The sequence below is a fragment of the Polychytrium aggregatum genome (genome assembly GCF_025602895.1).
Source record: "Polychytrium aggregatum strain JEL109 chromosome Unknown BJ171scaffold_21, whole genome shotgun sequence".
NCBI lineage: Eukaryota > Fungi > Chytridiomycota > Chytridiomycetes > Polychytriales > Polychytrium > Polychytrium aggregatum.
In genome coordinates this window covers 502,696-529,412 of record NW_026516223.1, presented here as the reverse complement: position 1 = coordinate 529,412, position 26,717 = coordinate 502,696, and the positions used below count along the sequence as shown (strand labels likewise).

General features: G+C 58.5%; 9 protein-coding genes across 9 annotated transcripts; 4 read left to right on the top strand and 5 right to left on the bottom strand.

The window, feature by feature from the left end:
* Positions 1-417: 417 nt before the first annotated feature.
* BJ171DRAFT_507594 (uncharacterized protein) lies at positions 418-2,835 on the bottom strand. The gene is made up of 3 exons (XM_053111238.1): positions 1,782-2,835; positions 1,173-1,476; positions 418-933 (listed from the first exon to the last, which is right to left on the bottom strand). Exons 1-3 carry the CDS (start codon positions 2,525-2,527, stop codon positions 829-831), a joined length of 1,155 nt encoding a protein of 384 aa, XP_052966164.1. The 5' UTR covers positions 2,528-2,835; the 3' UTR covers positions 418-828.
* Positions 2,836-3,039: 204 nt separating this feature from the next.
* Positions 3,040-4,422, bottom strand: BJ171DRAFT_507593 (uncharacterized protein; the record flags this gene model as incomplete). The annotated part of the gene is made up of 1 exon (XM_053111237.1): positions 3,040-4,422. A coding segment is annotated over exon 1 (783 nt), but the record flags the coding sequence as incomplete, so codon positions are not given.
* Positions 4,423-4,651: 229 nt separating this feature from the next.
* Positions 4,652-5,562, bottom strand: BJ171DRAFT_568533 (uncharacterized protein; the record flags this gene model as incomplete). Its single annotated transcript, XM_053113523.1, has 1 exon — positions 4,652-5,562. A coding segment is annotated over exon 1 (840 nt), but the record flags the coding sequence as incomplete, so codon positions are not given.
* Positions 5,563-6,973: 1,411 nt separating this feature from the next.
* BJ171DRAFT_507591 (uncharacterized protein) lies at positions 6,974-9,120 on the top strand. Its single transcript, XM_053111236.1, has 4 exons — positions 6,974-7,459; positions 7,699-7,831; positions 8,027-8,620; positions 8,825-9,120. Exons 1-4 carry the CDS (start codon positions 7,241-7,243, stop codon positions 9,070-9,072), a joined length of 1,194 nt encoding a protein of 397 aa, XP_052966161.1. The 5' UTR covers positions 6,974-7,240; the 3' UTR covers positions 9,073-9,120.
* A 1,102-nt stretch (positions 9,121-10,222) lies between these two features.
* On the top strand, positions 10,223-13,169 carry BJ171DRAFT_507585 (putative alanine racemase-domain-containing protein). The gene is made up of 10 exons (XM_053111235.1): positions 10,223-10,348; positions 10,477-10,550; positions 10,635-10,823; positions 10,970-11,158; positions 11,260-11,354; positions 11,471-11,586; positions 11,687-11,807; positions 11,927-12,347; positions 12,549-12,692; positions 12,849-13,169. Exons 1-10 carry the CDS (start codon positions 10,282-10,284, stop codon positions 13,062-13,064), a joined length of 1,632 nt encoding a protein of 543 aa, XP_052966160.1. The 5' UTR covers positions 10,223-10,281; the 3' UTR covers positions 13,065-13,169.
* Positions 13,170-13,294: 125 nt separating this feature from the next.
* Positions 13,295-16,063, top strand: BJ171DRAFT_507582 (P-loop containing nucleoside triphosphate hydrolase protein). The gene is made up of 8 exons (XM_053111234.1): positions 13,295-13,706; positions 13,869-13,929; positions 14,117-14,246; positions 14,533-14,750; positions 14,958-15,128; positions 15,233-15,439; positions 15,563-15,649; positions 15,801-16,063. Exons 1-8 carry the CDS (start codon positions 13,501-13,503, stop codon positions 15,819-15,821), a joined length of 1,101 nt encoding a protein of 366 aa, XP_052966159.1. The 5' UTR covers positions 13,295-13,500; the 3' UTR covers positions 15,822-16,063.
* Positions 16,064-19,958, bottom strand: BJ171DRAFT_507581 (uncharacterized protein). The gene is made up of 8 exons (XM_053111233.1): positions 19,396-19,958; positions 18,631-19,238; positions 17,906-18,571; positions 17,615-17,774; positions 17,401-17,502; positions 17,142-17,283; positions 16,863-16,983; positions 16,064-16,787 (listed from the first exon to the last, which is right to left on the bottom strand). Exons 1-8 carry the CDS (start codon positions 19,882-19,884, stop codon positions 16,130-16,132), a joined length of 2,946 nt encoding a protein of 981 aa, XP_052966158.1. The 5' UTR covers positions 19,885-19,958; the 3' UTR covers positions 16,064-16,129.
* A 115-nt stretch (positions 19,959-20,073) lies between these two features.
* Positions 20,074-21,091, top strand: BJ171DRAFT_128455 (uncharacterized protein). The gene has a single exon (XM_053105620.1). It carries the CDS (start codon positions 20,140-20,142, stop codon positions 20,809-20,811), a length of 672 nt encoding a protein of 223 aa, XP_052966157.1. The 5' UTR covers positions 20,074-20,139; the 3' UTR covers positions 20,812-21,091.
* A 336-nt stretch (positions 21,092-21,427) lies between these two features.
* BJ171DRAFT_128451 (uncharacterized protein) lies at positions 21,428-25,567 on the bottom strand. The gene is made up of 11 exons (XM_053105619.1): positions 25,094-25,567; positions 24,738-24,944; positions 24,582-24,601; positions 24,401-24,467; positions 23,714-24,303; positions 23,491-23,541; positions 22,894-23,349; positions 22,516-22,735; positions 22,284-22,373; positions 22,043-22,153; positions 21,428-21,854 (listed from the first exon to the last, which is right to left on the bottom strand). Exons 1-11 carry the CDS (start codon positions 25,295-25,297, stop codon positions 21,561-21,563), a joined length of 2,310 nt encoding a protein of 769 aa, XP_052966156.1. The 5' UTR covers positions 25,298-25,567; the 3' UTR covers positions 21,428-21,560.
* Between the last annotated feature and the right edge of the window lie 1,150 nt (positions 25,568-26,717).

Here is a 26,717-nt window from a genome sequence, read left to right as displayed (position 1 = left end):
AAACAGAGAGGGAAGTTGTGAGAAGCAAGCCAGACCTGGGCGAGGCGAGAATATATAATGCGGTTGATACCGACGGTATCATTGCACTGCCACAGGGGATCAATCGGGTGACACGCTCACCCACATACAAGCCTGGCTCGATACCGTTGGGTCCTCCCTCCCCGCCAGCGACCTCAACAACCGCATGAGCCCTGATTACTCAGGAATATCGATACCGTCAGAAACCTCGTCTTGGATTTGGCTTCCCCGACCCTACCATATGTCCAACCCCACCGTCTCTGCAGCCCCTGCTATATGCCATTACATCTAATCTTATCGGCCATCCCGTTCCTGTGCCATACCACGACTCCGGAAATGGTATGGTCTCCAACACAGCCCCAATATTACCCCGAGGAAAGAGTGGAGGCTGGACTGAACTGAGGTGAGCTGGGCTGTTATTGACGATGACCAGCTTCGTGCTGTATATGCTCCGCTTCTGTCATTCACAGCCACAACTGCATTTATCAAGATTGACACGGCAAGGCAAGCACTGAAGAATCCAACGGGAGTGGAGAAGCACAAAAACAACAACTCAAAATTGACTGGAGCAAAGGCACAGAGAAAGGGCCAAGTACTGATCGAGAACAAACAAAGAACAGAAGCTGAGCGGGAGGGCATTCCCAAAGCGACCAACAAAACTTTATAACAGATCCAGGCGCGCCGCGGCGAGAAAACATGGCAGTGGCGGTGGTGGTGGTGGTGTCCGATCGGCTACTGGCAGAATTGGATCTTGGTGGGGACAGGCCGGCGGCGGGCCAGAGAAGGGTAAAGTAGATCTCATGAGGTGGCTTACTGCTGCTTGCCGAGGATCTTGCGTCCGTACTTGGCGCAGTCTTGCTCAGCAAAGAAGTTCCAGAAAATTTGAATGACATTGAGCAGGGGCAGAGCCAAGCCCTGGAGTGTGAGGAGATTGCAGTGCCGACCCCGGATGTGGAGCGGAATGCAGATATGTGCGCGTAGATGAGTTGAAGAGATCGCAGAGGATGTCAGTCTCTTGTTGACAGCAGCGGTGAAGCAGACACGAAATGCAGATGCAAATCGCACGCAGAGATCAGCCCTGGGCTTCTCCACGGCGAACCAATCCATCTACCAAGCCCGCTCGACAGAATAACGCAGCAGCCGTCAATACTTGCCTCGGTAACGGGGCTGGGACGAACGCACATCGACTGGGCGTAGATACGGAGGATTTCGCCAAGCAGGTCCGAGGCGATCAGGGGGCGGTCATGGAGGATCAGCGCCAGCATGACCTCGGCGCAGTGTTCGGGGGACAGCAGTCCGGCGACACCCTCGATGGTCTTGGTGAGCTCAGGCTTGGTCTTCATCTCCTCGGCGTAGCCAGGGGTGTCGATGTTGTTGGGGATGAAGAGCTGGACATTGGTGCCGAAGGGGATGAATTCGTTGCGGAGGCCGTCAACGAGACCCTTGAGAGCGTACTTGCTGTTGCCGGCGACAGTGATGGCATTGGGGCGTGTCCGACAATGTCGGTCGGTCAGAAAACGGATGCAGCGAGATGGCAAGAGCATACGAGATCAGTATGATGGAGGACCGGTGAGCGCAGATACGGTGCAGGATCGGTTTGTGGGCGACGCTTGTTCTTTAGCGACCCGAATCAGCGAGGCTGCCCCAAGGCGAACCAGCTCTGCCTTCCGATCCACCCGCATGTGCCAGCTGGCCGCGGGCTGCAGCCTCAACTCGCAACTCTTTACATGCCGCTCGCTCAGCCACCTTGGTATCGGACTCACCTGGCCGAGTAGGATGAATAGCCGGCAAAGCTCAAGATCGAGAGCATCGAGCCAACAAAGACGAAGCGCTTGGGCAGGGTCTGGGCGTCCTGGATCGGGATGCCCACGCAGAGATCGCGGCCCTCGACACCCTCGTCCAAGTTGCCAGCCAGACCTCCATGCTTGGAGTTGTGGATGACGGCACCAACGACGTTGGCGGCCGTGAGGTAGTTGGATTGGATCTCGCGCTCGAAGCGGGCCAACTTGGTCGGGTCTGAGGGGACGCTGTCGGCAAAGAAGCTGGGGACGGAGCCTCCGGCACAGCCAAGGACCCAGTAGAACGGGCCGCGGGCCTGGATGGCAGCGCGGACCATCTGCACGGTCGAGCTCAAGCTCATGAGATCGGTGGGGATTCCGGCAATGTGGGCGGGCTCGACATGGGCGGGGGCGAGTCGGCGGCACTCCTCGACGATCAGGTCCAGGGACGACTTGCCATCCTCGTTGCGGTCGTTGCCGCGGGCGACGAGGGTGAGATGGGCGCCGTGCTTGGCCAGGATCAAGGCGACCGAGCGGCCCAGGCCCTTGGAGGCGCCCGTCAGGAGGATGTGTCGACCCGAGACGGCCTTCTCGAGCTTCTTGGGGTTCAGTCTCGAGAGCACCAGGAACTTGACGATCAAAAACGACAGCGACAGGACCGGGACGCCAATGACGAAGACGAGGAAGGCGACCAGAAACTCGGCCGGGTTGCTGAGGAAAGAATAGACCATACTGGGCGCGGCGGGGGTGGTTGGTGCGGGTCGGTGCGGGTCGGTGCGGGTCGGTGCAGATCGACGCAAGTCGGGGCGAGGACGATGCTGGCTTGGGGGCAGGCGACCGAGACTGGAGATGGCCAAGAACAGAGCCGAAATCGAGTGGGCACGGTGGCTGCCACCTGTGTTCCACGAGCGGCGGTTGCCGAGCACAAGAGGCCAAATGCAGAACTCACTCTGGATGAGCCCGACCAGCAAGGCAGATCTTCGAAGGCCCCGCCTCCGAGTGAAGACCACCAGTCGCTCCCCGGTCTCCGCAATCGACCTGCCCACTGGTCTCGGAGTGCCAGCGGGGAATGGTGCTTTTGGACACACTGAAGATGGTGGCGACCTTGCGCAGGCTATGGATGAGGGTGTAGCAACGCAATGCAGCGATGCGGAAATCGAGGGGGCCGCGTTTGGCCATGAATGCGATGAGTGGGCGGGTGTATTCACGTCACAGAAAAAACTCTGTCCTGGTTAAAAACGGGGGTGTTCCATTTCATTTTGGAAACGCTGTAAGAAACGAAAGCAAGAACGAAAGCAAGAACGAAAGCGACGGCATAAGCGGACGATCAAAGATGCATCCGAAGTAGGGGGGGGGCATCCGCGACAGGGCTGAGGGTGGGGAGCCTTGGAAGGAAAGCCGGCCCGGGATGGAAGGACAAGTCAAGAAATCAGCAATCGACAGCATCCATCATCGTTTTCAAGAACGCAAAGGAAGCACCAAAAACACCCACACCCACGCCTACACCCACACCCACACCCACAAGCACGACATCCATACAAGACAGCAGAGCAGGTCGGAACAACAAAAAGCAGGCCCCAAAGAGCCGGATACAAGACGGGAGAAGTGAAACGGGATGGAGACGGAAAAAGGAGTGGCAGTCCGGAGGCACTCGTAAGGCTGCGTACTTGCGGCTGATCAGCATCGTGCATTATTGGCTCGAGATACAGGTAGATGGTGGCTATTCAGCAAGTTCAGCCAATGTGGCGGGGGGCAGGCGAGCAGATGCGCTTGTGAAAAGAAGCAGATCCATTGACGGCTCCGGTGGCGCCAAACACGCAGGATTCATCGATGGAGGCTCCGAGGCTGACAGAGTCGTTACTGATTGACCCAGCACACCCCGTCGGCCACAATGGCCAGGATGTCGAGGGGGTTGATCTTGCCGACGGAAACGGCGTTCCCGCTGCTGTTGGCCGAGTTTGCTTTCTGAATCGTATCGTCTGCCAAGGGGCTGGACATGGCGCTCGCTGCCGAGCTGGCGCCGTGCAAATGGCCACCATGACTGCCGACACTGGCGCTCTGCGGGCCACGAAAGTTGCGGACATCGCGGACATCGGTTGCGTACTGATAGGCTTGCAGATACTGCGGATGGATCGCCGACGCCGCCGAGGACGGGAAGGGCAGCGAGGCGCCATCCTGGTGCTCTCGGCCGAGTTGGTGGTGCAGGAATCCAGGGTTATCCTGCAGAATGCGGTGGGATAATAGGAGCGAGTCGCTGGTCTCTGTGTGCTGGCTCCGGGGAGCGGAATGGGCGTCAGATGCATGTGGGGAGGTGAAATGCACATCAGGATCAGACTCGGGTGTCGCGCGGGTGGAGCTCGGGGCCTTTGGTTTGTAGGGGCCGCGAGGGACACCTGGATAGGTTTCGCGTAGATTGAGTTGGAGGGAAGAGAGAGGAAGGCGCACAGGAGTGCAAGCCGAGTAGGGTCGTGGATCGAGGGCCGTTGTCCATGTTGAGCAGAGCGGTGACCACGTTGGTCCATAATAGATCCGCCATGATTGAGGCCGTGGGATCAGAGGCGAGGAACAGAAGGGAAGAGTTGCGCCAGGACATTGAGTACACGCGAGGTGAGATATACGACCCGAGCTTTGCCGACTCAGCGACAACCACGGGAATGCGGCAGGCAGAGTGGAGCACCGTGTTCAGCCCAGCCCAGCCCAGCCCAGCCCAGCCCAGCCCAGCCCAGCCCAGCCCAGCCCAGGGTGCAGATCTGCTGGCAGAGTCGCAACGGCGTCGGTGGTTGGATGAGGACGTACCCTTTTTGCGAACCTTGCGTTCCGAATCCACACAGGTCGCATCGTATCCCAGCTTGACACACCGCGAGCACGGTCGCTGGTCATCGCACTTTTTGCATGCTTTTTTGCAGTGCACTGGAGCGAGGCCGGCGATCGCGGTGTTGGGAACAGAGATGTGCAAGAACAGGTCAGCTCAGATAACAGCTTTGGAGGAGCCACTGTCCACGGATCGAGCCAGGAAGGCAGCGCTTGTCGATACAACGGTATCGGCCCATTGCCTACGGCTGATCTGGACGACGGTGACATTGCTGCCGCACCGATACACACCACAAGCGTGCTTGACTTGCTCGCGCTTGATGACCAAACCGGTTTCTGGATCGATGCGTGCCCGGTGCTTTCGCGACGAATTTGGAGTGGTTGGGTACGAGGGAGGGGTAGTAGGCGTCGAACCGGACGACTCCGAGGCAGGCGATTTGATCGATCCAGCAGCCGGAAGCGGCGACGAAAAGGGCTGTGAGGCCACGAAGCCACCGGCGGCAACTTGGGAAGCAAAGGTGCTGGACTCGGCAAGGTTGGCAAGCTGGATGCGGGCGGCGGCGATGATGGCAGGATCGATGGGGACACCGGACTGAAAAGCCGTAACGGCCTCGGCAGCACGCATGATGGAGTCAGCGCCAAAGAAGGGCAGTGACAGCGCCGCGGCGGGTTGTTGCTGTAGCTGCTGTTGCGGTAGTGCCGGCTGCTGCTGCTGCTGTTGCTGTTGCTCATGCAGTGGCTCTTGGGCAGTTGGGGAGGGTGCCGACGGGGGAGCGTCCGAAACAGAAGCGGTGGCGGCCGAGACATCCACCATCGAGGCTGGCGGAGGCGATGGAGGGAGCGGATCTGGAGCAGGAGCCGAAGGGGTAGGCGGCAAGAGGTCATCCAAGGAGTTTGAGGTCTGCATTTCAGTCTTGACGATGGTCGGAGAGGCAGGGTGCTGGATGGAAGGCATACTCGGACGCGAGCGGTGATGGGCGTTCTGGGAGGGCGACGAGGCGGCGAAAATGGACGAAGCAACAAGGCAGAGGGACGATTGGTGTTAGCGACGGCGCATGGGAGTATGGACAGGCCAGCGGGTTGCTTGGGGAGGGGGCGAGTATATGCTTGGGCGGATGGGGACGGGGGTGGGTGGGTGTGGTGGGTCGGCGTGTCTGGGGAAGGTGAGAGCGGGTTATGGGAACTCCGATCGAAAGTCAGAAGTGTGTCGGGCGGCTGAGGTCGCTGGTGCGAATTTGATTCTCCGATGGCAGAGACCCAAGGCCCCGCCGACACCGAGGGCACTGCCGCGAGCAGACCCAGCAGGATGCCGGGGAGTAATCCGGTGCAGGACAGAGGGGCCGCGGGCATCCACTTCTCGGCAGCAGAACATGCCAGAAGATAGATTGGGAGTGGAGTGGAGGCCAAGCCAATGTCTGTCTCGGATAGCTCTCCAGACAAGCGTCGGAGCCACCCGGACAGAGCCCGAGGGCGAGTGGGCAGAGCCAAGGGACGGGGCAGCTCGCCGGGTACTCAACGACAGCACGGCACGAGCAGCAAGGAGCCCAGGATGCGGGAATAGTACTGGGCGATCACTGGTGTGCGAATAGAAGGGGGATTGGTGGTGTCTGATCAAAGACCAGGAGAGGCCGGGCATGGCGATGGCGCTGGTTACCTGAATTCAGAGGACGACGAGATCGGACGACGAGGCGGTCACGGTAGGCGAGGACAGCAGTCGGCACGGCAGTCGGCACAGCAGGCAGGCAGGCGAGGGAGAGTACCGGTGCGGGATGCAGAGGTCGCAGATGGACAACAGGGAGGCCGCCTGGGCAAGCGCTGGGTTGGCTCGATGCCCATCTGGCCGGCAGGCTCTGCAAAAAAAAGCGCTGCAAAAAAAGAGCGAAACAGCGTGCGGGGCGGGTGCCGTGTGTGTGTGCGCGCGCGCATCGGCGCCGTTGTTCTGTGTGCTGCCCCAGCTGGCAGCGCGGGGGGGGTGCCGGCTGCAGTGTCGATGTGGAAGGCGAGTGGCCAGACATCGAGGGGTTGCCAAGTGGAGACGGCCCTGTCGAGTGCATGTCGAGTGCATGTCGAGGGCAGCATCCACCCTCTTCGATGCGATATGTGTCCTGCCCACGGCATCGGCGACCCGCATCGCTCCAATGCCCGTCTGTCTGTTGGCACTTTCTCAGGTCGGAGAAAGGCGGTCGGACCTTGCGTGGCGGCGGCGGGTCGCGGCGCTGACGTAAGCGCCGTGTCGCCTGGTGTCACACCGCGCCGGCGCCGTCACACCCTGCTGGTGTCGGATCGAGCCGCGGGCGACGCCGGCTCGAGCCGGGCGCTTCATTTCCGCCTGATTGCCCTTTCATTTTTGATTTTTCTTGGATTTTCTTGGATTTTCTTGGGGTTTCCCTGAGGTTTCGCTGTGGTTTCGCTGTGGTTTCGCTGTGGCTTCCTCGGATCCTCGTTGGCTGTTCCTGGGGTCTATCGATACGCCGGCCCTGTTGTTTGCATCTCGTTTGCCCGGCTGAAGCTCTCGACTGAGGACTCGATCGTACCGAATCCGACTTGATCGCTCTGATATCCGTCCCGATCGCATCCGGTCGTCAACTGCACAACACTGCAACGAAATCGCGGTCTGCCCCAACGCATCCATCATGAAAGATACTCAAAAACGCACCCGTTCGGCCGAGGCCGCCGATCAGCCTGCCAAGAAGCAGAAGCACCTGGATGCCAGCTCAAAGCCTACCAACACCAATGCCAAATCAGCCGACGCCAAAAAGTACAAAAAGATCGTCAAGGGCCCGCAGCAAGAATCGCACTCAAGCGCAGCTGTCAGGAAACGGATCCGCGACACCGAGCGGCTGCTCAAACGGGTGGGTTGTCGCCGCTATCAAGCCAGATCACGGACCTCGCCTCTGTCGAGCCAGATTACGGACCTCGCCTCTGTCGAGCCAGATCAGGGACCTCGCCTCTGTCGAGCCAGATCAGGGACCTCGCCGACCCTGCTATCAATCTCCGCCAGATGGCTATGGATGCACCGGACTGGTGAGCTCCGGCAGCCGTCGTGCTGAGTACTGACATGGAAGCCATCGTCTGTCCCCCGTGCATCTAGCCCAATCTCGCAGCAGACGTTCGGGTCGAACTCGAACGACGCCTCCAATCGCTCAAATTCGAGGTCAGCGAGAACACCCAGGAGCAGAAGGAGAAGACCCTGTACGAGAAGTACAAGTACCTTCGATTCGTGGGTGAGTGCGCGCTCGGGTCGATTGAAACACTCCCGGTGGCATCACCATGTTTCTTTCCTTTGATCAGGGCCAGCGACAACAGTGTCTGCTCCAGGCGCTGTGTCGTCCTGAGCCACTCGACTTAAACTCGTGTTTCACTGCAACACCACCCCCTCGACACCATGCTGCTGTCGCCACAACCCATCTATTCAACAGAACAGAAAAAGGTCTCTCGGAAGCTCCGCCAGGCCGAGAAGCTTGTCGCCGATAGCACCGAGCCGGACGAGGCACTACTACGCCAGCTGCACTACTACAAGGTGCTGATGAACTACATCCAGCATTATCCGCGGGACATGAAATACATTGCTCTCTTTCCAAAGAACGAGCCCGATGAGTCAACCGATCCCTCTGAACTGGACGCCGAGACTGCAGGCTTTGATGTCGAGGCGGATACCAACAAGGAGCGACGAGCAATCAAGATGAAGATATCCGAGCTTGTTACCGATGGCTTGATCCATGACGGACTGGTCCTGCGGCAAGCCGATGTGTTCGGATCGTCTGCAAAGGCCCCCGGAACCGGCCCCGATGAGGGGCAGCTGCCAGCCAAAACGAAAACCAAGAAGGCGGCCGTCCCTCCTCCAGTCCTGAAGAGCAAACCAGCAACTTCCCCCGCCCCAGTTGACAATGCGACAGACTCGAAAAAGAGCCGAAAGACCAAGAAGGCCTCCAAGTCCGCATCGACAGATAAAGCCGAGCAAGTCACGGCCACTCCGGTCGAAGAAAATGAGAGCGACCAGCCGGCACTCGAAGGTACGTTGCTCCATCTCCCACTTGCGCTCATAGCCTGGGTGGTGCTCGCTCCCGCACATCCGCTGACGCAGCTTGCAGCAGCTTCCGTCGCCTGGCAGTCATTTATCCATGGATGTTGGTGTGCTTGCCACAGCATGCCACTCCCTGACTTACCCTGGCTGCTTTTCTGTTTATTTGCATCCCATCGCCAACTGCCGTGACCAGATACCGACGACTTTTTCTTGGGCGGCGATGGCGGCGATGGCGGCGAAGGAGATGCGCCGTTGGTTATCCCGGATGTTGAGGACCACGAGATCCTCGGTCTCCGTGAGAACGAGGACCATCGGTACGGCAAGCAGAGCTCCCTGCTCGACCGGAAAAAGAAGAAGCACGGCCCTGACGGGCAGGACTGGCAGAGCGACCGCACCCGCGGCAGAACCTCGGGCCGGGGCGGGAAGAAGCAGCGGCGATAGACACAGCCCTGTTGTGCTCTAGATCACGAATATACATGGTTATGTCGCCATATGTAGAGTGGTGGGGCTGCTCAGCGTAGAAAAGGGATGCCAGGCGACGGCGACGGGGGCTGGAGACTCATCGTCTGCCCTGCGTCCAAGGGACGGGCAGTCCCTACGAATGGCGGATGTGCGAATATCCGATCCGTCATCTACAGTAGGTCCAGAAAGAAACGGGACAGTTCCTTTCTGGCTTCAGATATCTGAACCCCGCTGACTGACTTGTAGGCCCAGCGGGCAGGCCGTGAGATTGTTTCCCGTCCTGGTTGGCAATCGAGTGGTTTTGGTTGGTTTGGGAAGCATGGTCTTGAATACACCCGGTCGATCTCCTGTGGCGATGATCGACCGGCATACCGAGATCATGTTCCTTGAGGCATTGATGTCTCGATCCCACAGTGTATGGCAGCTTGCACAGCTCCGGACAAAGTGTGGTTTCTCGATATCAAGATACTCGGGTGACTCAAGTCGCTTGAATTCCCGGCAGTGTGAGCACACCTGGGATGTGTTGAACTCGTTCACCGAGCACACATGGATCTTGGAGACGGATCGGTCTGGTGGTCGTCTCTGGTGGTGGTGGAACTGCTCAAAGTACTTGGCGAACCTGAGTCTCCGTGGGCTGGATGCATATCCCTTCCCCTGTTTCCAGGAAGCATTCCCAAAGGCAATCACCACTTCGGTCTCCCTTGGTGCCTGGTCGATGACTTGCTTGCACATCTCGTGGACGGTGCGCTGTCGCTTGCTGTAGAGATCGAGTCGCTTGAACCGCCGTCGCCGGGTCAGGCTGAAGTACAGCTGTTTCTCCAGCATGTCTCCATCGAACACATGGCGAATATATTGCAGGAAGGGAGCCAACCCGGGGATCTTGGGACTTGGTGTGGTGCTCATCCAGCACGTCTTGAGCTGGAAGCGATTCCCACAATGGCGTCCTTGATTCAAATCACAGAATGGTCATGGCCAGCGCGCGATTGTATTGGGTAGCAAAATAGTTGATCAATCGTCAAAATCACGGGTGTCCCGTTTTTCATTGGATAGACTCTATCCTTTTTGGGCGTTGTGCGACGCGGTTTTCTGCTGCACCCACATCGGTCGCTCATTCTCCGCTGGCCCGTTGGCCATCCTTCCGATCCTGATCGCCAACCCCCATTCAGCTTCGCCCACCGCAGCCGCAGCATGACCGTTGCCAAAGTACCCGTATTCCAGTCGAGCCCTGCGGCACTCCATGATGTTCTGTTGCAAGGTGCCTCATCCGAATCCTGCTCTTCAGCGACGACGCATCTGGCCGAGTCGCTCGCACTCTCCTGGTCCCTAAGCTGCTGGCTTCAGCATCCGTAGCCGTGCGCCTGACCAAAACCCCTCGGTTCACAGACGCCAACGGCTCTCTTGCCGAGTTCAAGCAGATCATCGATCGTCGGCTCGAATCACCCGATGTGCTCAGTCAGGTGAGCAGCGAGTTTCGAAAACCTCATCCCTCTGACCGCTTGGCGATCGCTACCAAGCGTTCCTGCTGACCAGCTGCCCAACAGATCGCTGTGCTCAGCTCGGCCTCGGTCTCCGAGCTGCCAAGCTATTCGTTTGTGCGCTTCCGAGCCATGATCCAGGACAATGGCCTCTCCCCGCAAATGTTCTTGAAGTCTGTGCGTTTGCAGAGCACCAACGACGGCTCCGAGCGAGTTGTCCCAAACTACTTTATTGACGACGTCCAGGTGCCCGAGGTACGTCCGCTGGTTCGCTACACGGAACTGGCGCTTTGATTGCCAGTGCATCCTCGCTGACTCCGTGCGAGCCCAGATTTGCCATCCGTAGCCTGTCAGGGTTGGTGTTGATTGTCTCCGACTCATCAATGGCTTGCCACCGACAGGGCTTCACGGTCGTCCAGCCAAGCTTCAGTCACTCGGAACTCGACACCAAGCAATGTTACTTTTGCGTCAACGTCCCTGCCGAGAGCTCCTGGCTGGCGCCGCCTGGCACAACCACGCCGCCGCCCGCGGCCTCCGCTTCTGAGCGAATGCCCATTTCAGATAGCCACTCCATTGCCGTGGTGGTCAAGGTACCGAGCCTGCGTCTGGACGCACTCGGCATCCCAGAGAGTCGCTGTTCCAGATCCCGTGGATCTGCTCACACACAACTCCTTTGCTGGCTCCCTTTCAGGTCCCTGGTGAGGATCCTCAGTTCAAACTGAATGAAACGGTCGACTTTTATGGGATACTCGAGCACCCGGCGACAGCCTGCTCCGACAGCGACAAGTGAGTGTGTTTGTCTGGGTGGTCGCATCCAACCGCTGTACCATCTGACGCGGCAGCAGCGCTGGAGACTGAGTAGCGCCGATGACACTCATCACTCTTCTGCTTGTCCACACCAGCTGCTGCGAGGACGATTTTGACGATTTTGACTATCAGGGCAAGCTCCTCAAGCAGCATCCATGTTTGACGGTCGTCACATACAAGCGTAATATCTCGGTTCTCGACTCGATTCGAGGTGAGCCAGACAGCGACTTGGCGATTCCTCACAAAGAGGACGACAGGACCCCCAATGCTCCTCCAGCGAAGCAGCTCACACTCGTGTTGTCTGATACCAGAACAAGCCGAAGATGTCGATGCCGAGGCAACTTGCAGCAGAATCCGGGCGTACCTGACCGATGTTCTGCAGGGCGACGAACTCGCTGCCGACTATCTCCTGCTTCACACGCTCTCCAAAATGTAAGCTGTGGAGCCATGGATGAATATGCCATCGCGAGTGCCCGGGCCTCGTTCATGTGCTTTACGATCGATGCGAGGTCACGATCAAGCCCAACTAACGTCATCGTTGGTTGCTCCAGCCGCAACCGCTCGCAGGATAACCTCGGCTATTTCCCCATCAACCTCACCAACGTCTCTCCCTCATCGCTTGGAGAGGAGTTTGCCAGCACGCTCACTGCTGCCCTGGGGGCACTACTGCCAAAGCACCACTATCTCCCTTTGACTCTGGACAAGCTCGAAAAGGGACGAGTGGTACCCCGGCTCGAGAACGACCGAGGCCTTCTCTCGGGCGAGCTGCAACTCACCGATGGAACGCTCCTGATCGTGGACGAGACCCGCATGAACGAAGGTACCCTCAAGGAACGGGGCCTTCTCAACCTGAAGGCTATTCACGGCCTCATCCACAACGCCGCGCTGTTTTACGAGTCAGAATACACTGAGCTGGAACAGCACGCCGACCTGGGGATTGTTGTGTTGAGCCAGGGCAAGTCTCTGTTCCCGGTAAGAGAGAGAGTGTGTTGTTTGTGCTTCCCAATGAGTGAAGCGGATGCTGTCCGATTCGTACATGCGTAAGCCAACCGCATCGCTACTGTCCCTGCCCATTTGATCTGTTCTAATCAACCACCACTTCCCTATCACTACCCTCGGACTGGACTGGCTGACTGACTGGTTCACTGGATGTGGCTCTGTCGACTTGACCAGATCGACTGCGTTATCCCCGTTAACCCCTCGGGTATCGCACCGGACGCCAGGACACAGCTTTCGGAGGAGGAGCTGGCTCAAGCGAGAGCAACGCTGCTCAAGCTGAGAGAATCGGAGTACTCTGTGCCCGAGGACATGCTTTCGGTGAGTCTTGCACATCCACATACTTGCTTCCATCCATGATGCTACGCGATATTGAATCAGTGCCTGTTAACCGATGTGCGGACGACCGCTATGTCCCGTGCTCCATCGGCGATTTCTCATCCACTCGCTCATCGATCCCGTGATTCTACCCTGCAGCATGTTCAATCCTCCATTGCCGAGTTTCGCAAGCTGGATCGCGAGTCTGGGCGAGGAGCCAAGACGTCGCAGGACTTTTTGCGGATGCTGGAAATCGCTCGGCTGCTCAGCAAGGTCTCTGGTGAAGTTGTGCTGACCCCCCAGACCTGGGAACGGGCCGTCGAGATGGAGAAGCAGCGACTTGGCAGGATTGAGCAGCTCACCCGGCGGGCATGATGGCGCCTTGCCATGCCCCTCCGTTCATGACGGCAGCTGGCCCCGATGCGTTTATGTTTTGGGGAGTGGACGTGCTTTGAATACATATCCAGCGACTGCAATCTGTGCCTGGAGGTGCGTGCCGGTCGGTCATCGGTCGGTCATCGGTCGGTCGCCGGTCGGGGGTGATGGGACTTGGTCAGAGAAAGGCAGGCTTGCGTCCTTGGAATCGTGTCTTCTCGTGGCTTTTTTCTTTCTGTCCTGCATCTCCCTGATCGCACATTTGCCACCGCGCCCACAGAGGCCAGCACCATCATCCGTTCTGCCCGCCTGCCCGACTGGAATCTGTCCTCCACCGGGCCTCGGTTATTTGCACTGTTGCCCGACTCTATCCTCTGCATCCTCGTAGCCATCTGCACCACCTCTCTCGCTCGTCCCCTCGTTCGTTTGTGCCATCATGGGTATCCTCGAAAAGATTGCCGAGATCCAGGCGGAAATCAGCCGCACCCAGAAAAACAAGGCCACCGAGTACCATCTGGGTCTACTCAAGGCTAAGTTGGCCAAGTACCGAGTGATGCTCCTGGAGCCCACCACCAAGGCCGGCCCCAAGGGCCAGGGATTCGAAGTCGTGCGGTCGGGCGATGCTCGTGTGTCGCTTATCGGGTGAGCAGCGCATACGATCGGCAGACCACATCCGATCGGCCGGCAAGCAGACCAGTGGGCCGTCAAAGTTAACAACGTCTGCAAAACCAAATCCACTTGCCTTGCTGGTCAATGTCCATCCGACGGCGACCGCCCCCCCCCGCCTCCAACTCTACGGCGTAGATTCCCTTCCGTCGGCAAGTCAACGTTCCTGAGCAAGGTCACCGGCACTACATCCGAGGCAGTAAAGTATCCCGATCCACAGGCAACGGCATACGATCCTCCCAGGCGAATGTTGGCGACCGTCGTTTCGCACTTGTGGGCTCGTTTCGGATCTGGCTCACTCGCTCGCTCGGTCCCTGCCCACTCCACTCGACACCACTCATATGACGTCTCACATCTCGCTCTCCTCCCCTCTTGCATTTTGGTAGGCGTCATACGAGTTCACCACGCTCACCTGTATCCCGGGCAAAATCCATTACAACGGCGCGGCGATTCAGCTGCTCGATTTGCCCGGTATCATCGAAGGCGCCTCGCAGGGCAAAGGAAGAGGTCGACAGGGTAAGCAACACTGGCAACAGCAGAAACCACCACCACGACTGCAGCAACAGCGGAAGCCACAGCCCCCCGCCCCGAGGAGATCATCCCTCCACCTGATGCTGGTGGTGAAGGTGGCCGGATGAATCGACTCGAGTGACAATGAGGCGATCGTCTTGATACAACGCCATCTCTTGGATGATCTGTCTCGACAGATGGGCACTGCGACCGCACCTCGCGCTGGCCCGTCTGCTATGCTCTAATATCGCAATGTCTCCTCACCGTTACATGGCGCACGATCTCGCGACAGTCATCGCCGTCGCCAAGACCTCGGATCTCATCCTGATGATGCTCGATGCAACCAAGGGCCCTCGTCAGCGCGAGCTATTGGAAGCTGAGCTGGAGGCTGTCGGCATCCGAGTCAACAAGAACAAACCCAACATTTACTTCAAGATCAAGAAGGGCGGCGGTATTTCGTTCAATGCCACCCTTAAACTCACCCAGCTCAACGAAAAGCTGGTCGTCCAGGTGCGCATGTCCATCAGGCAATACCCCTCCCGAGAGACTTGGTCAAGTGCAGCCCGACCTGAAGTGCTGATGGCTCACGCACACATGGCCACCTGGATATAGCCATTCCGCACTCGCGCTGATTCCGATGCATGGACATTTCCCTCTCCCTCCCGAATATGCGCCTCTGCAATCTCGCTACATGTCGGCGACTGAAACCCGCACCAGATCCTCCACGACTACAAGATCCACAACGCCGATGTGCTGATCCGCGAAGATGCGAGCGTCGACGAGTTCATTGATGTCGTCCTGGGCAACCGCAAGTATCTCACCTGCGTGTACTGCTACAACAAGATCGATCAGGTCTCGATCGAGGAAGTCGACCGCCTGGCTCGACAGGTATGGGCCATCGCGCGACCGGCGGGCCTGCTCGCCAACCTGCGACCCATCCATCCGTCCCTGCCGTTGGCCGACAACTAACCCTTGTGTCGAACACCCACTAGTCACACACTGTTGTCATTTCATGTGAATCCGATCTCAACATCAACTATCTTATCGAGCAAATCTGGAAGCACCTGAGTCTCATTCGCGTCTATACCAAAAAGCGCGGAGAATTCCCCGACTTTGATGGCGGCCTGGTCGTCAAGGCCCAGTCTACGGTCCAGGACGTCGTCCGCAGCATCCACAAGTCGCTTCTGGACGAGTTCAACGTAGGCTTTGAGGCGACATCTCGGGCGCTGTGCGTGTGCGGAATCCTGGATCTTGAGTGGTTGGACGTCGTTCGCTCGCTAACACGATGGTTCTGCACCACAAACCTTGCTCTCTGGACGCAGTACGCTCTCGTTTGGGGCACGTCGACCAAGCACAGCCCGCAGAGAGTGGGCATGAACCACGTCATGGACGATGAAGATGTCATCCAGGTGAGTGTCCATCTGTGGCTTGTCGCCGCGGAGGAGCCTTATCGGCTGCAATGGATCTATTATGATCGCTGGTGATCGAGGAGGATATGCGCGATCGAAGTGGCGCGCACCGCTTCTCACCAACCTGGGTTGGAATGCTTTGCCTCGCTAGGTCGTCAAGAAGAAGGCCTAGGCGCTTGAGGACATTGATGGTCGTTGCCCGGACCCGATATGTGTACAATACATTCAACACATGCAGCTCGAGAGGCGTCCGCGCCCTTGGCATGACCAAAGCAACAGGAGGAGATGAGTGCGGTCGGATATCGGTTGAAGCACCCAATCGATCACAGCTCTGTTCGATTTCACTTTCGTCTCCGAATGCAGTTTGTCCAGGACAACAATGACAGTCTCCTTGGCCGCACTGCTGGATCGAGCTGGGCGATGGACGGATGGGCGTGTATTCAGCACCCAGAGAAGAGTGACACACATGACACACATGACTCAAGAACGGGGTGTCCCGCTTCGCTTTGGTTGCGTTGTGAACTCCCCTGGCTTGGAGGCGGCCTTTTTGATTTGCGGCGCGCTGGCTGCAGCTACGGCCGCAGCCACGGCCGCTCCAAGCTCCAGATCTGCACCAAGCTCTCCAGATATAACGATGCGCGGGGATGCAGAGCGTGGGGGCAGGGCTCCTGGGGGTCGAGCGCGAGATGACGCGGCTGATGACGACGATGACGGTGATGGCGATGGCGGAGGAAGTTGGGCCGATACATCCACCAGAACAGCAGGACTCTCGATGGAGGCCCCGGGCCCGTTCACAGCAGCGGTCTCGCCCTTGGGCGCAGTCACGGACGGCGTATTTCCTCCGCAGATGATGCCGACAAGATGAGCAACTTGGCTGCGAAGCTGGTCGAGGTCGCTCTGCCAACGCAACTCGCACTCGGCATGGTGGCTGATATGGTTCTGTAGCTGGCGCTGGTGTTCGAGGCGCTGCTGCTGCAGTTGCTGCTCAAAGGCATGCTGTTTCAGCCGGGCACGGTCTCCTTGAGCCTGTATCTGGTCCTGGAGTTTGCGGATTGCGTGGTGCTGCGAGTTCACGATGCCCTTCATGATCTTGAAGGGCAGATCAGGGTGCTCAAAGGTCCGCACGGAATAGCCCCGCCTGTTTCGTCGATGCTGGTAAGCATGTTGCTTGCATGGCGAACATGCACGAACATGATGTGCGCATTGGACTTACCAGGCTGCTTGAATCCTTGTGGCTGCATAATGGCCCTGGATGTATGTCTGGACTCGGCGGCGCACCATATGGCCGCGATAGCACGCTTGGATCTTGATGCAGCTCTTCAGCGCGCGAGCGTCTTTGGTTGAATTCAGTGCGATGTTGGCGCAGATCCGATGGGAGATGGGAGCAGTGTTCAGAACGCGGAAACCAGCAGCGACCCAATCTTCCAAATCGAACCACGCAGGCATGCTCCAGCGCGCTCTGGGGGCACTCAGGGGTACTCTGGGTGCTCACCTGTACTGTGGATTTTGTATGGTGGGCCTCTAATCCCTTCACACGTCGTCCACAGAGACTCGAGAGACATATATCGCACCCGGTCGGGTCGTGACGGGTCTCGCATCCACGAATAGAGATTCGGGCCCAGGAGTTTGCGGGTCTGCCACAGCGGTAAATGAGCAAGTGTGTGCCTGCCCCACTCATTTCCATGCACACCCATCCGACAGAGCTGAGAGCACGCGAAATTGGCTGGCGATTCAGGAGGCATCCAACTTACCCGGTAGCCGCGGTAGACGGCTTGGATTTTGACCACCGCGGGATAGCATTTGGCCTCTTCCTCCAACAGCAATGCCTTGAAGTATCTCCGCATCTCTTTGACCTGCGATTGACCAGTGTTGAGAATCCAGATGAGAACAGGAGCTTATAGGTTCGTCGATGGGTCACCACCGCCAATGACTCGACCAATTAATCCATAGAACGCAGTGCCGTACCTGTTTTTGCATCCGATCTACCTTGGAGTCCAATCGAGCCATCACAACCAGTGACTCGTTGAGTTGCTCCATCTCCTCTTCGTCGATTGGATGCATTTCTGAGGTCGAGTGAAGGAGACGCTCGCTCGGCTGGGAAGTATCTCGGACAGAGCGGACATCCCTATACTCGACCGAGTATCCGCGAAAGTAAAGCCGTTAGTGCCGAGGCGGCACGAAAGATGTACTGGTTCAAGAGCCCCTGACCACGGGCTTGAGTGGTACCATCGCTCTCTAATCAGCGTCAGCACTCACGAATTGACCGATACGCCTAATCCGTTGATGAGGATCGGGCCGGAAGTGGCATGTGGATCTTCTGGGCTTGGGATACTGTGATTGACGCCCAACCGAATCGAATCGATTTTGGTGGCAAGCTCAGAACCCACCCGGCGGGATGGAATGGCCTGCGCTAGTTGGTCGAGACGGTCGGAGAGCTCGATGGCCTCTTTTGCAGTTTCGGTTGTGCGCACGATTTCGTTCCTGCTGGATGCAGCGTCGCGCTGGTTGCGATCCTTTCGCCGCGACTCCAGATTGCGGAAGAACTGCAGCAGTGCTGATGAGTCGGATGACGAGGACTCTTCCGCAGTCGGGGATAGCGTCGAGGCAGGAGGGGCTTTTGGGGGATCTTGTCGAAGTGTGAGAGTGTCGACGCCTCGTGTAATGTCGGCAGCGCTACTGATGCCATTCAACTTGGCGGGACGGGCTGACGCTGCGTTGTCCAGGACAACCGATCCATCTCTTGTGGGATGCGCAAAAGTGGCCCTAGCGCTCGGTAGATCGGACTGGGATCGCGCCGATGCTGCAGACACCGGCTCGGGCTGCCGTGGCGACGTAGGCGCAAGTTCGGGAACAGGGAGCTTGGGCGAACCCGCCGGCAAGACATATCCACCTGGAAGCGCCCGGTGGTCGCCAGCGGCAGCGCTCTTGCCGGATAGGAGGGAAGAGGGCAATAAATGGCTGGGCTGATAGCCGAGCGCGACTGAGGCGAATGCGACTGTGGTGAGGGCGACCGAGAGCGCTCGATAGGCGCCGTGCGTTGGTTGGCGGCTGCATCGGTCGCAGGACGATGGGCGAGCTCCCAAGCTGCCGATGGGTCTTGGTAGCTCTGCGGCGCGTAGTTCTGACTGGGTCTCTCAAAGTACAACTGGGCCGCTGTTCGATCCACCTGCTGCTGTTGCTGCTGTTTCTGGCTGGGTAGAGAGTTCTGATGGTGGTAACTTGACATCTGCTGCAGCTGCTCCGCCAACGGCTCGCGACGGCTCCGAAACGGGAACACCTGCTGAGGTTGCTGATAGCGTTGGTCCTGTTGATGTTGACTCTGAGGAGTATGTGGTCGACTACCATATGAGATTGGCTCAGCAGCGGCGTCGGGTCGACGATGATGTGCCAGTTGAGATTGCTGCTGTTGTTGCAGGGGCTGCGGCTGCGGCTGAGGACGATCTTGATGATAATGAGATGGCAGAGTAGTGCGGGTGACGGTGCTGATGGAAGCCTCTACAGCGGGTACCGAAGGAGGAGGTGTCTGGATAATGCGGCGATCGTCGACAACTTTGGGACGAGGCTTGAATATAGCATCGTAGTCGTCGAGCTGGGTCGGTTGATCCGATGTGCCAGGCGCGGCAAAGGAGAAGAAAATAACCAAGATGGATCAGGCACAGACGATGGCATCTAATGAGATCAGCCATGCGTGTTCCAGACAGCCACTGCAAAGTCGCCGAGGCGCTGAGGCTTCGACTTTTGCTTACATTATCGGGAAGTGAGGCTTCAGGGGACCGGGGCACTTTGCCAGGCTGGAGAGGCTCGTGCGAGGGAGAAGATGAGCGCGGGGGAGTTGGATTTGGCTTGCGTGGAGAGCCTGGACCGGCCGACGACACAACGACAGGCTGGTGGTCTTCGAGATCGTCTGTCTCGAACGATTCGGAAAGCCCACTGCCCGACTCGTGGGCACGAGGATGATTCGATAAGCTGTGCAGGCTCCGGGCAGCGACGGACTGCGACTGCTTCGATGGAGACAGGATCGAGCGCGGCACTTGCGGAGAGGCCGGCTTGGCATGCTTTGGCGGTGCCCGTGGATGTGTTCTGCCCTGCGACGACGACGAAGCCAGCGATGCCGACGAGGAAGACGACGATAGCGGCGGACGATTGGAGGCCGACGGGTTCGCTGTGCGTCGAGCCGACGATGCGGGAGCAGACGCCCTGGCGGCGCTGTTGGTGCGCACCGTCGACCGGCTCATGTCCTCGGGGAGTCGACGGGTGGGATGCGGATGGGGGGGGGGAGCGGAGCCAAGAGCAGCTTGATGCAGGGCAGAGCCGACTGCGATGTCGCCGGGCTGTCTGCGACGGATCGATGGAACACGAGCCAAAGCCCGGACCGAGAACGAAAGTCCCTCTCGGCGAGACCGTGATGATCAAGGTGCCGTTGCATCTCCATCAAACCACCGCATCGATACCCACCACAACATCCACCACAACATCCACCAAGCATCCACATGGACCGATTCATATCGCTCTGGAATCGGTGGTCCGGCAGCCCGCCCCCATCGGCCGCGCTCGATGCCAACTGGGACAGCCTCTCGCGGCGGTATTCCGAGCCGCACCGAGCATATCACAACTTGGACCACATCCACGACTGCCTCGCCCGCTTCGATGAATATGCCGCATATGCCGTCCGTCCTGAAGCCGCGTCGCATCCGGCACTCGACGGGCAGGCCTGGGACGATGTCGAGATGGCCATTTGGTACCACGACGTCGTCTACGATCCAAGGCACCCGGACAACGAGCATCAGAGCTGCGTGCTCTTCAGAGAGCATGCCGCCGGCCTTGCTGCCCAGGAACGAATCGACCGAGTTGCCGCCACGATCATGGCAACTCAAGCCCATGTCTCCTCAAGCACAGCTGAGGCTCTGATGCTCGACATTGATCTATCGATTCTGGGACAGCCCGAGGACCGCTTTGCGGAGTACGACGATGCCATCCGCAAAGAATATGGACATGTGTCCGAGAGCGACTACCGAGCCGGTCGATCCAAGGTCCTCCGGTCGTTTCTGGCCCGGCCCAGGATCTTTGTCCTGGGCTATTTCCAGGACCGATACGAGCAAACTGCACGCTCGAATCTGCAGGCAGCACTAGATTGCTTGGATACCGCGACCGAGAGCTCGTGATTGTGTGCCAAATGCAAGCCGATACTTTGCGCATCTTGGCCAGCACAGGATGCAAGAGCAGGACGACGAGAACGATTCGAGAGTCCAGGCCGCCTCGGCCATCCGCGTTCCTGCCAATGGATGATACCGACTGAAGATGCTCCTCAACGAGCCCTGCCAGTCATTCATGATTCCGTGGTGGTGAACCAAAGACTGGCTTCCGCTGCTTCTCCCTCCCAATGTCGCCTTGTTACATTCCAAATACGAGCCATATGAGGAAGAGCCTGCATGTCAGCAGCCCCCCCCCACATGGTCGATGGTCGTGTTGGTTTCGGGAGGGAATGCGGACTTGTCCGCTGTCGAGTACACAACACGCTCTACAACGCCGAGACAGAGAGGAAGCACAGTGCCAATACAAACGGATAGGATAAAAGGAAGACAGGGGGGAATCTGAGACTATTACTGATGAGAAGAAGAGGAAAGGAGTGTGTGTGGCTTGCTGCATGCAGCAAGAGGATAGGAGGAGTAACTGATATGGGAGGGGGTTGCGCACAAGTCGAATTAGAAGAGGTCCCAGAGTTATGGATCAGGAGAGCAGCGGAATCGATAAGCAATGGATGAGAGTAACGAGAAACAAAGGAAGGATCCAAGAGAGTCCTATTGTCTCTCCTTCGCTGCGTCACGATCGACACTCGTTACATTTTGCAGCTCGAGTCCGGCCTGCTCGGGTTTTGAGAGGCAGGTGTGCCAAGACGACAGTGGCTGTCCCCTTATACCGCAGAGGAAATAGCGGGATCGACATAGGCCAGACCGGCGTGCTCGATCTTGTTGATGTCCATCTTGGTGTAGAAGCGCTCGGCGGCACTGGCCTCGGTGACGTTGTCGGCCCAGGCGTGGCGGTGGCCGCACTCGACGCAGTTCTTGAGCTGGTAGATGCCATAGGTGCGGCAGTTGGCGCAGCGCACAGCCCACCACAGGTTGGCGGCCTTGTCTCTCTGGGTCTTTCCAGGGACCTTTTGGAGCTTGTCATCGTACCAGCGAATATGAGATCCAAACTTGTTGTTCTGCAAAGCCAGGCCACGCGCAAAGAATGATTCAAAACCAGGTTAGAGCAGCAGCCGAGTACATCTGTGATGGGCAGTCACAATACAGCACACATTGCTTGCTTGGCCTTGGAGCCACATCCAAAATTAAGCTCACGGAGCGTCCACACTATCAGCGGTGCCACGGCGGATGTGGTCATGGTACTCACGGGGTAGCGCTTAAGGGCGTCGGCAATGTAATCCTCGCAGATCTCGCTGAGCTTCTCGTATGTCTCGTCGTCAACATCTTGGAAAACAGGCAGGTTGATGTAGGGAGTCAACTGCAGCAGCAAAGGAATGGTCAGGGGTGTCAGGGGCGGATCTCAGACTCTGTTGCAGCCGTCAGCTTGGCAACGATTCTCTTGCAAAGCGGCTGCAACCACCAAAGTGCATGTGCGGACCGTGGCTTACCCTGTCGATCATCTCTCCACATCGACCAACACCGTAGCCGATAAACCACTTGAGATCACGGAAGAGATACTTCTCAGCCACCCAGGGTTCCTGTCATACACACCCAAACAGCTGCGTTAGCCATCGCTTTCTGACAGGTCACCAACAAACTTCGCAGCGACCATGGTCCGATGTCGATGTCCCCTGTCCAGAAGCAAGTAGTGCTGCAGGCCCACCACCGCTCACGACTTACATCACCGCCAGTTCCAACACAAATGTAGGCACGCCACAGCAGAGCAAAGAGGCGGTGGTCGCGGAAGGTATTGTAGAGGAAGAGGTTGACCTTGAAGAGGCTGGGAACCTGCTCGTCCTTGACAAAGCGGTTGAAGGCGTGGTAGTCGAGCATCCTGTCTTCGCCGTTGAGATATCGGACGGTCAGGAAGGCACCAAGGTTGGCCTGGGGAAGGGCGATGCTGTGATTGCCAAAGCGAGGGCGCAGAGGGACGAGTGAGTTATCGAATCGAATCAAAGACGGGCGCCGACGCCGCTGCAACAGACGAGCAGGATCCCCTCTTATCGCCGCAATCCGTCCTTGGGATGGCAGCAGCGTGAGCGAGGCGCAACAACCTACCAGTTGATGCCAGGCGAGATGAGCGGGTTGGTAAAGCCCGAGGCATTGCCAAGGGCGAGCCAACCAGGACCGGCGACCGGGCCAGAGTGCATGTAGGCAAGACGCTTCTTGACCCAGAAGGTGGTGTTGTCGTAGACGTTCTCGAGAAGGGTGTAGTGCTCCTTGAACAGCTTCGAGACCAGAGGCTGGCCCTCGACAATGGCCCAGAACATGCGTTCGGCCTCGGTCTTGCCAAGATGGGCGATTCTGCTGGCGGGATAGGAGATGGGAATGGCGTCTTCGCGGATGGCCCATCCAATGGAAACAATGCGGTCGTAGGTGGCATCGAACATGGTTGCGAGCTCGCGGAGCGAGGGCAGGTCATCATAGTCCTTCTTCTGGACATGGAAATCAATCAGCCAGGCAATAATGTCCATCATGTTGGCAAGCGGGGTCTTCTCCCAGCAGATGATGCGGCTGTATGGGGCATCCGGCCAGAAGGACAGTAGCATGTGAGTCGATAGAGTTCATTCAAAGCGGCCCGATAGACACAGCACCAGTGACAGAAGGTGCAGCGAGTTTGATGCAGTCGGGAAACCAGAACCATCGACAGCTTACATGAACCAACTCCAGCCTTCGTCAAACATGATGTGCTTGGTGGCAGGGTAGCTATTGGTGGGGGGGCAGGGCGAAAGCGCTGGATCAGTATCGACTGACGAAGGAAAGGCGACTGCGACTGCGACTGCGACTGCGACTGCGACTGCGACTGCGACTGCGACTGCGACTGCACTCCGATACGGCGAGTCCAGAGAGCCGAGAGAAAAAGGCGGGGCCAACTTACTTCCACTCGGCGAACTGCTCGGGCTCGTGGGCCGTATTCTCCTTGAAATAGGCCCAGTAGGCATTGCAGTTGAAGGTGTTGGGGAAGGGGACGGCCTTGCTCTTCTGAGAAACCAGGGCACGAGTGACGCCAGAGGCATCAGCAACGATTCGGGCCTTGATCGAATGGCCAGTCTTGACGTTGACAGGCGCGGGCTCGGGCTGTTCGGCAGCAGGAGTCACGGCGCCGCTGGAACGGCTGGCAATGCCACGGAACAAGGTCGAAAAGAAGCTGGAGGAGCGCTTCATGCTGACAGGGGTGGGGAAGTCAAAGGTGCTGGGCGACGTGGGCGACGTGGGCGAGGAGGGAGTGGGGCTCATGGCAGCAGAAGATCGGCCTCGGAATGAGAAGGCACGGCTGAGACTGGGAAAGCCGCGGCTCAGGATGGGGCTCTGAGGGATGGGGCTTTGGGGGATGGGGCTCTGGAGCATGGGCGACTGGGCACGAGCAAAGGTCGTGAGGGTTTCGCCATGGGACTTGATCGCAACCATCTTGTAGTTCTCGTTGGTGAAGTCGCAAGTCCTGGAGTCGACCTGGGCGCCGTAGTAAACCTGCAGTCACGAGGAGGGGGATAGCGGGTCAGTTAGCCAACGATGAGGGCCTTGGGTGGGACCGAGGGTCGAGCTGGGGGCATGGGCAGATACCAACCTTGACACCAATGTGTTGGGCCCACATGGTGAGCATGAGCTCGGAGACACGACGGTCAAGCTGGTACCTGTGGGGCAATCACGGTTAGACCAAAGTGTGATGAGCGGCAGCAGCGACCGACCAGGGGCCAGACTTGCACCAGGGACGGCAGGCCGAGGGGTTGGGTGCAGTGGCAACTTACGAGACATCAAGACCGCCAATCTATGAGCGATCGCGAGGGGTTCAGGAAGGGACAGAGTCAGCAACAGTGGTGGGTAGCATGAAGGGGGATGATCACATCCCGAGGAATTGGAGGCAGCACCACATCAATAACAGGGGCAGCACTGCATCAACTCACGTCCATCTCCTCGTGGGTCATCTTGTCTCGGCCAATGCAAAGAAAGTCGAGTCCTTCCTTGACGGCAAAGAGGCGAAGCATGATCTCCATAGGCAGGACACGCGAGCGAGTGAAGCGACCAAAGGGCGAGAGAGTCGACTCTCCGATGCGGTAGATGGGCGACTTTGCTCGCTCGAGCATGACAATGGAGCAGTCGGGCTTGAGAGACTGTGGATGGGTGTGTTGGTTGGTGGCGAGGGGACGGGATGGTGAGCAAACGGATAGACGACGGGCAGTGTTGCAGAAGCAGGATCGAGTCGAGGGCAGATGCACCATAGTGGGCAAGGGCCGCGGCGAAGTGATGGAGGGGGCGTTACCTTGGTCTCGATGGCGTACAACAGACCGGCGATACCGGCGCCGATGACAACCACATCGGCGCTCTCGGGGATCTCGACCGGGGTGGTGAAAGCAGTCGCGGGAGCAGCACCCTGGGCCAGGTAGTTGTTGGCGTTCAGGAGCTGGTCCTCGGACAGATTTGGGTTGTTCTTGACAGCGTCAGCGAAAGGGGTTGGGGCCTTCATGGTATCTGAGACAGGAAGGGGGATATAGTGGGCCAGGGCCGATGCGGTCTATTTCGATCAGAAAGGGGGGAAGGGGCAGCAGCTTATATACTCGGGGACGGCGTTGCGACATGAGTCAACGACACCCGCACAGTCGCCCCATGCGGCGGTTTAAGGGGGATCGCCTCGCCAGGGCTGGTGCGGTGGCCAGGAACCACTTGGGCTCTTGTGGAGGGTTGGAGGAGATCAAACAAATCGTGCAGACGATCGCAGCAGACATCCACGCGGACACAGCGGCTCGTGCGCATGCCTGTGGGGCATAAGAGGCAAGATGGTTGCGGCCTCCTCCGGGTCACAGCCGGAGCAGCGCCTTGCATGCAAAACGAGTGACCATGGCCCCCACCCAGGACCCAGCCGCATTTGGCAGGATGCTCCGTGGGTCGCCCGCTCAGTCGTATCGGCATCACACCACTCGTCTGTCGCCGGGACGATGGTGCAACCATGCAGGAGACGGAGCGGGCGGGCATCAGACACCGCTGAACACCCTGCGGCGTGGCAGAGAGTGCATAGCAAGCCCAGCTGCTCCTTGCCCGCACTGCCCAAGGCAGCAAAAACAGTATACGACTCCCGTATCGTAACGCCGGCTGCCATGGGCTCTAAGTACGCGCGGACTCAGCAAATCGGCACACAGGGATCTACAGGGACAAATGGGGACACACTGTGGCGCAAGGTCGGCACACAGCCCGCTGGCAGCAAGGCGCGACAGCCGTGCGACGCCGGATGTTCCTCTGTTGGTGCACTCTTTTCTCTATCGCGGTCACACAGACACTGGCGTGCCATGGGTGCTGCGCAGTACAGCGCCAGCGATTGGTGGCAGGTCGCAACGCGCTGGACCCTTGTTGCCACAGACATCCACACAGTCTCTGTGCATTAGAGTTGTGCTGCGGCTCCCCCTTGCTCGGCGCCATCCTCCACCACCGCACTTGCTGGCCGCTGGGTGGGGGGCTGTGGGTGTGATCGATTCGCGATGGACTCGGCCGTGGGTGCGATCGATTCGCAATGGACTCGGCTGGGCGACACGGAGCAATGCACACCGGTGTGCATGGCGATGACCAGGCGCAGGCACGGATCGGAGGAGGAGGAAGGGGCAGGATGCGACGGGTGTGGAGGAAAGATGGCTGGCGAAGGATGGCTTGCGAATATCGGGTGGGTGTTGGTGGACGGCGGGGTGGGTGGACGTGGGGCGACCGGGATTGCTCATCGGAGCCACCAGCAACCCACCGCAAGGCGTGCTGCCAGGCAGCGCAACGACATCGACCCTTGCTCCTTCGCCAAAGGTGTGCTCTTCTCTCTCGCTCTACCCAGCCTTACAATTGTGCTGGGCCCTGTCTGAGGCCTCAACTCTATCAAGCCACGCCGCGCTTGCAGAATACGGGGCGGT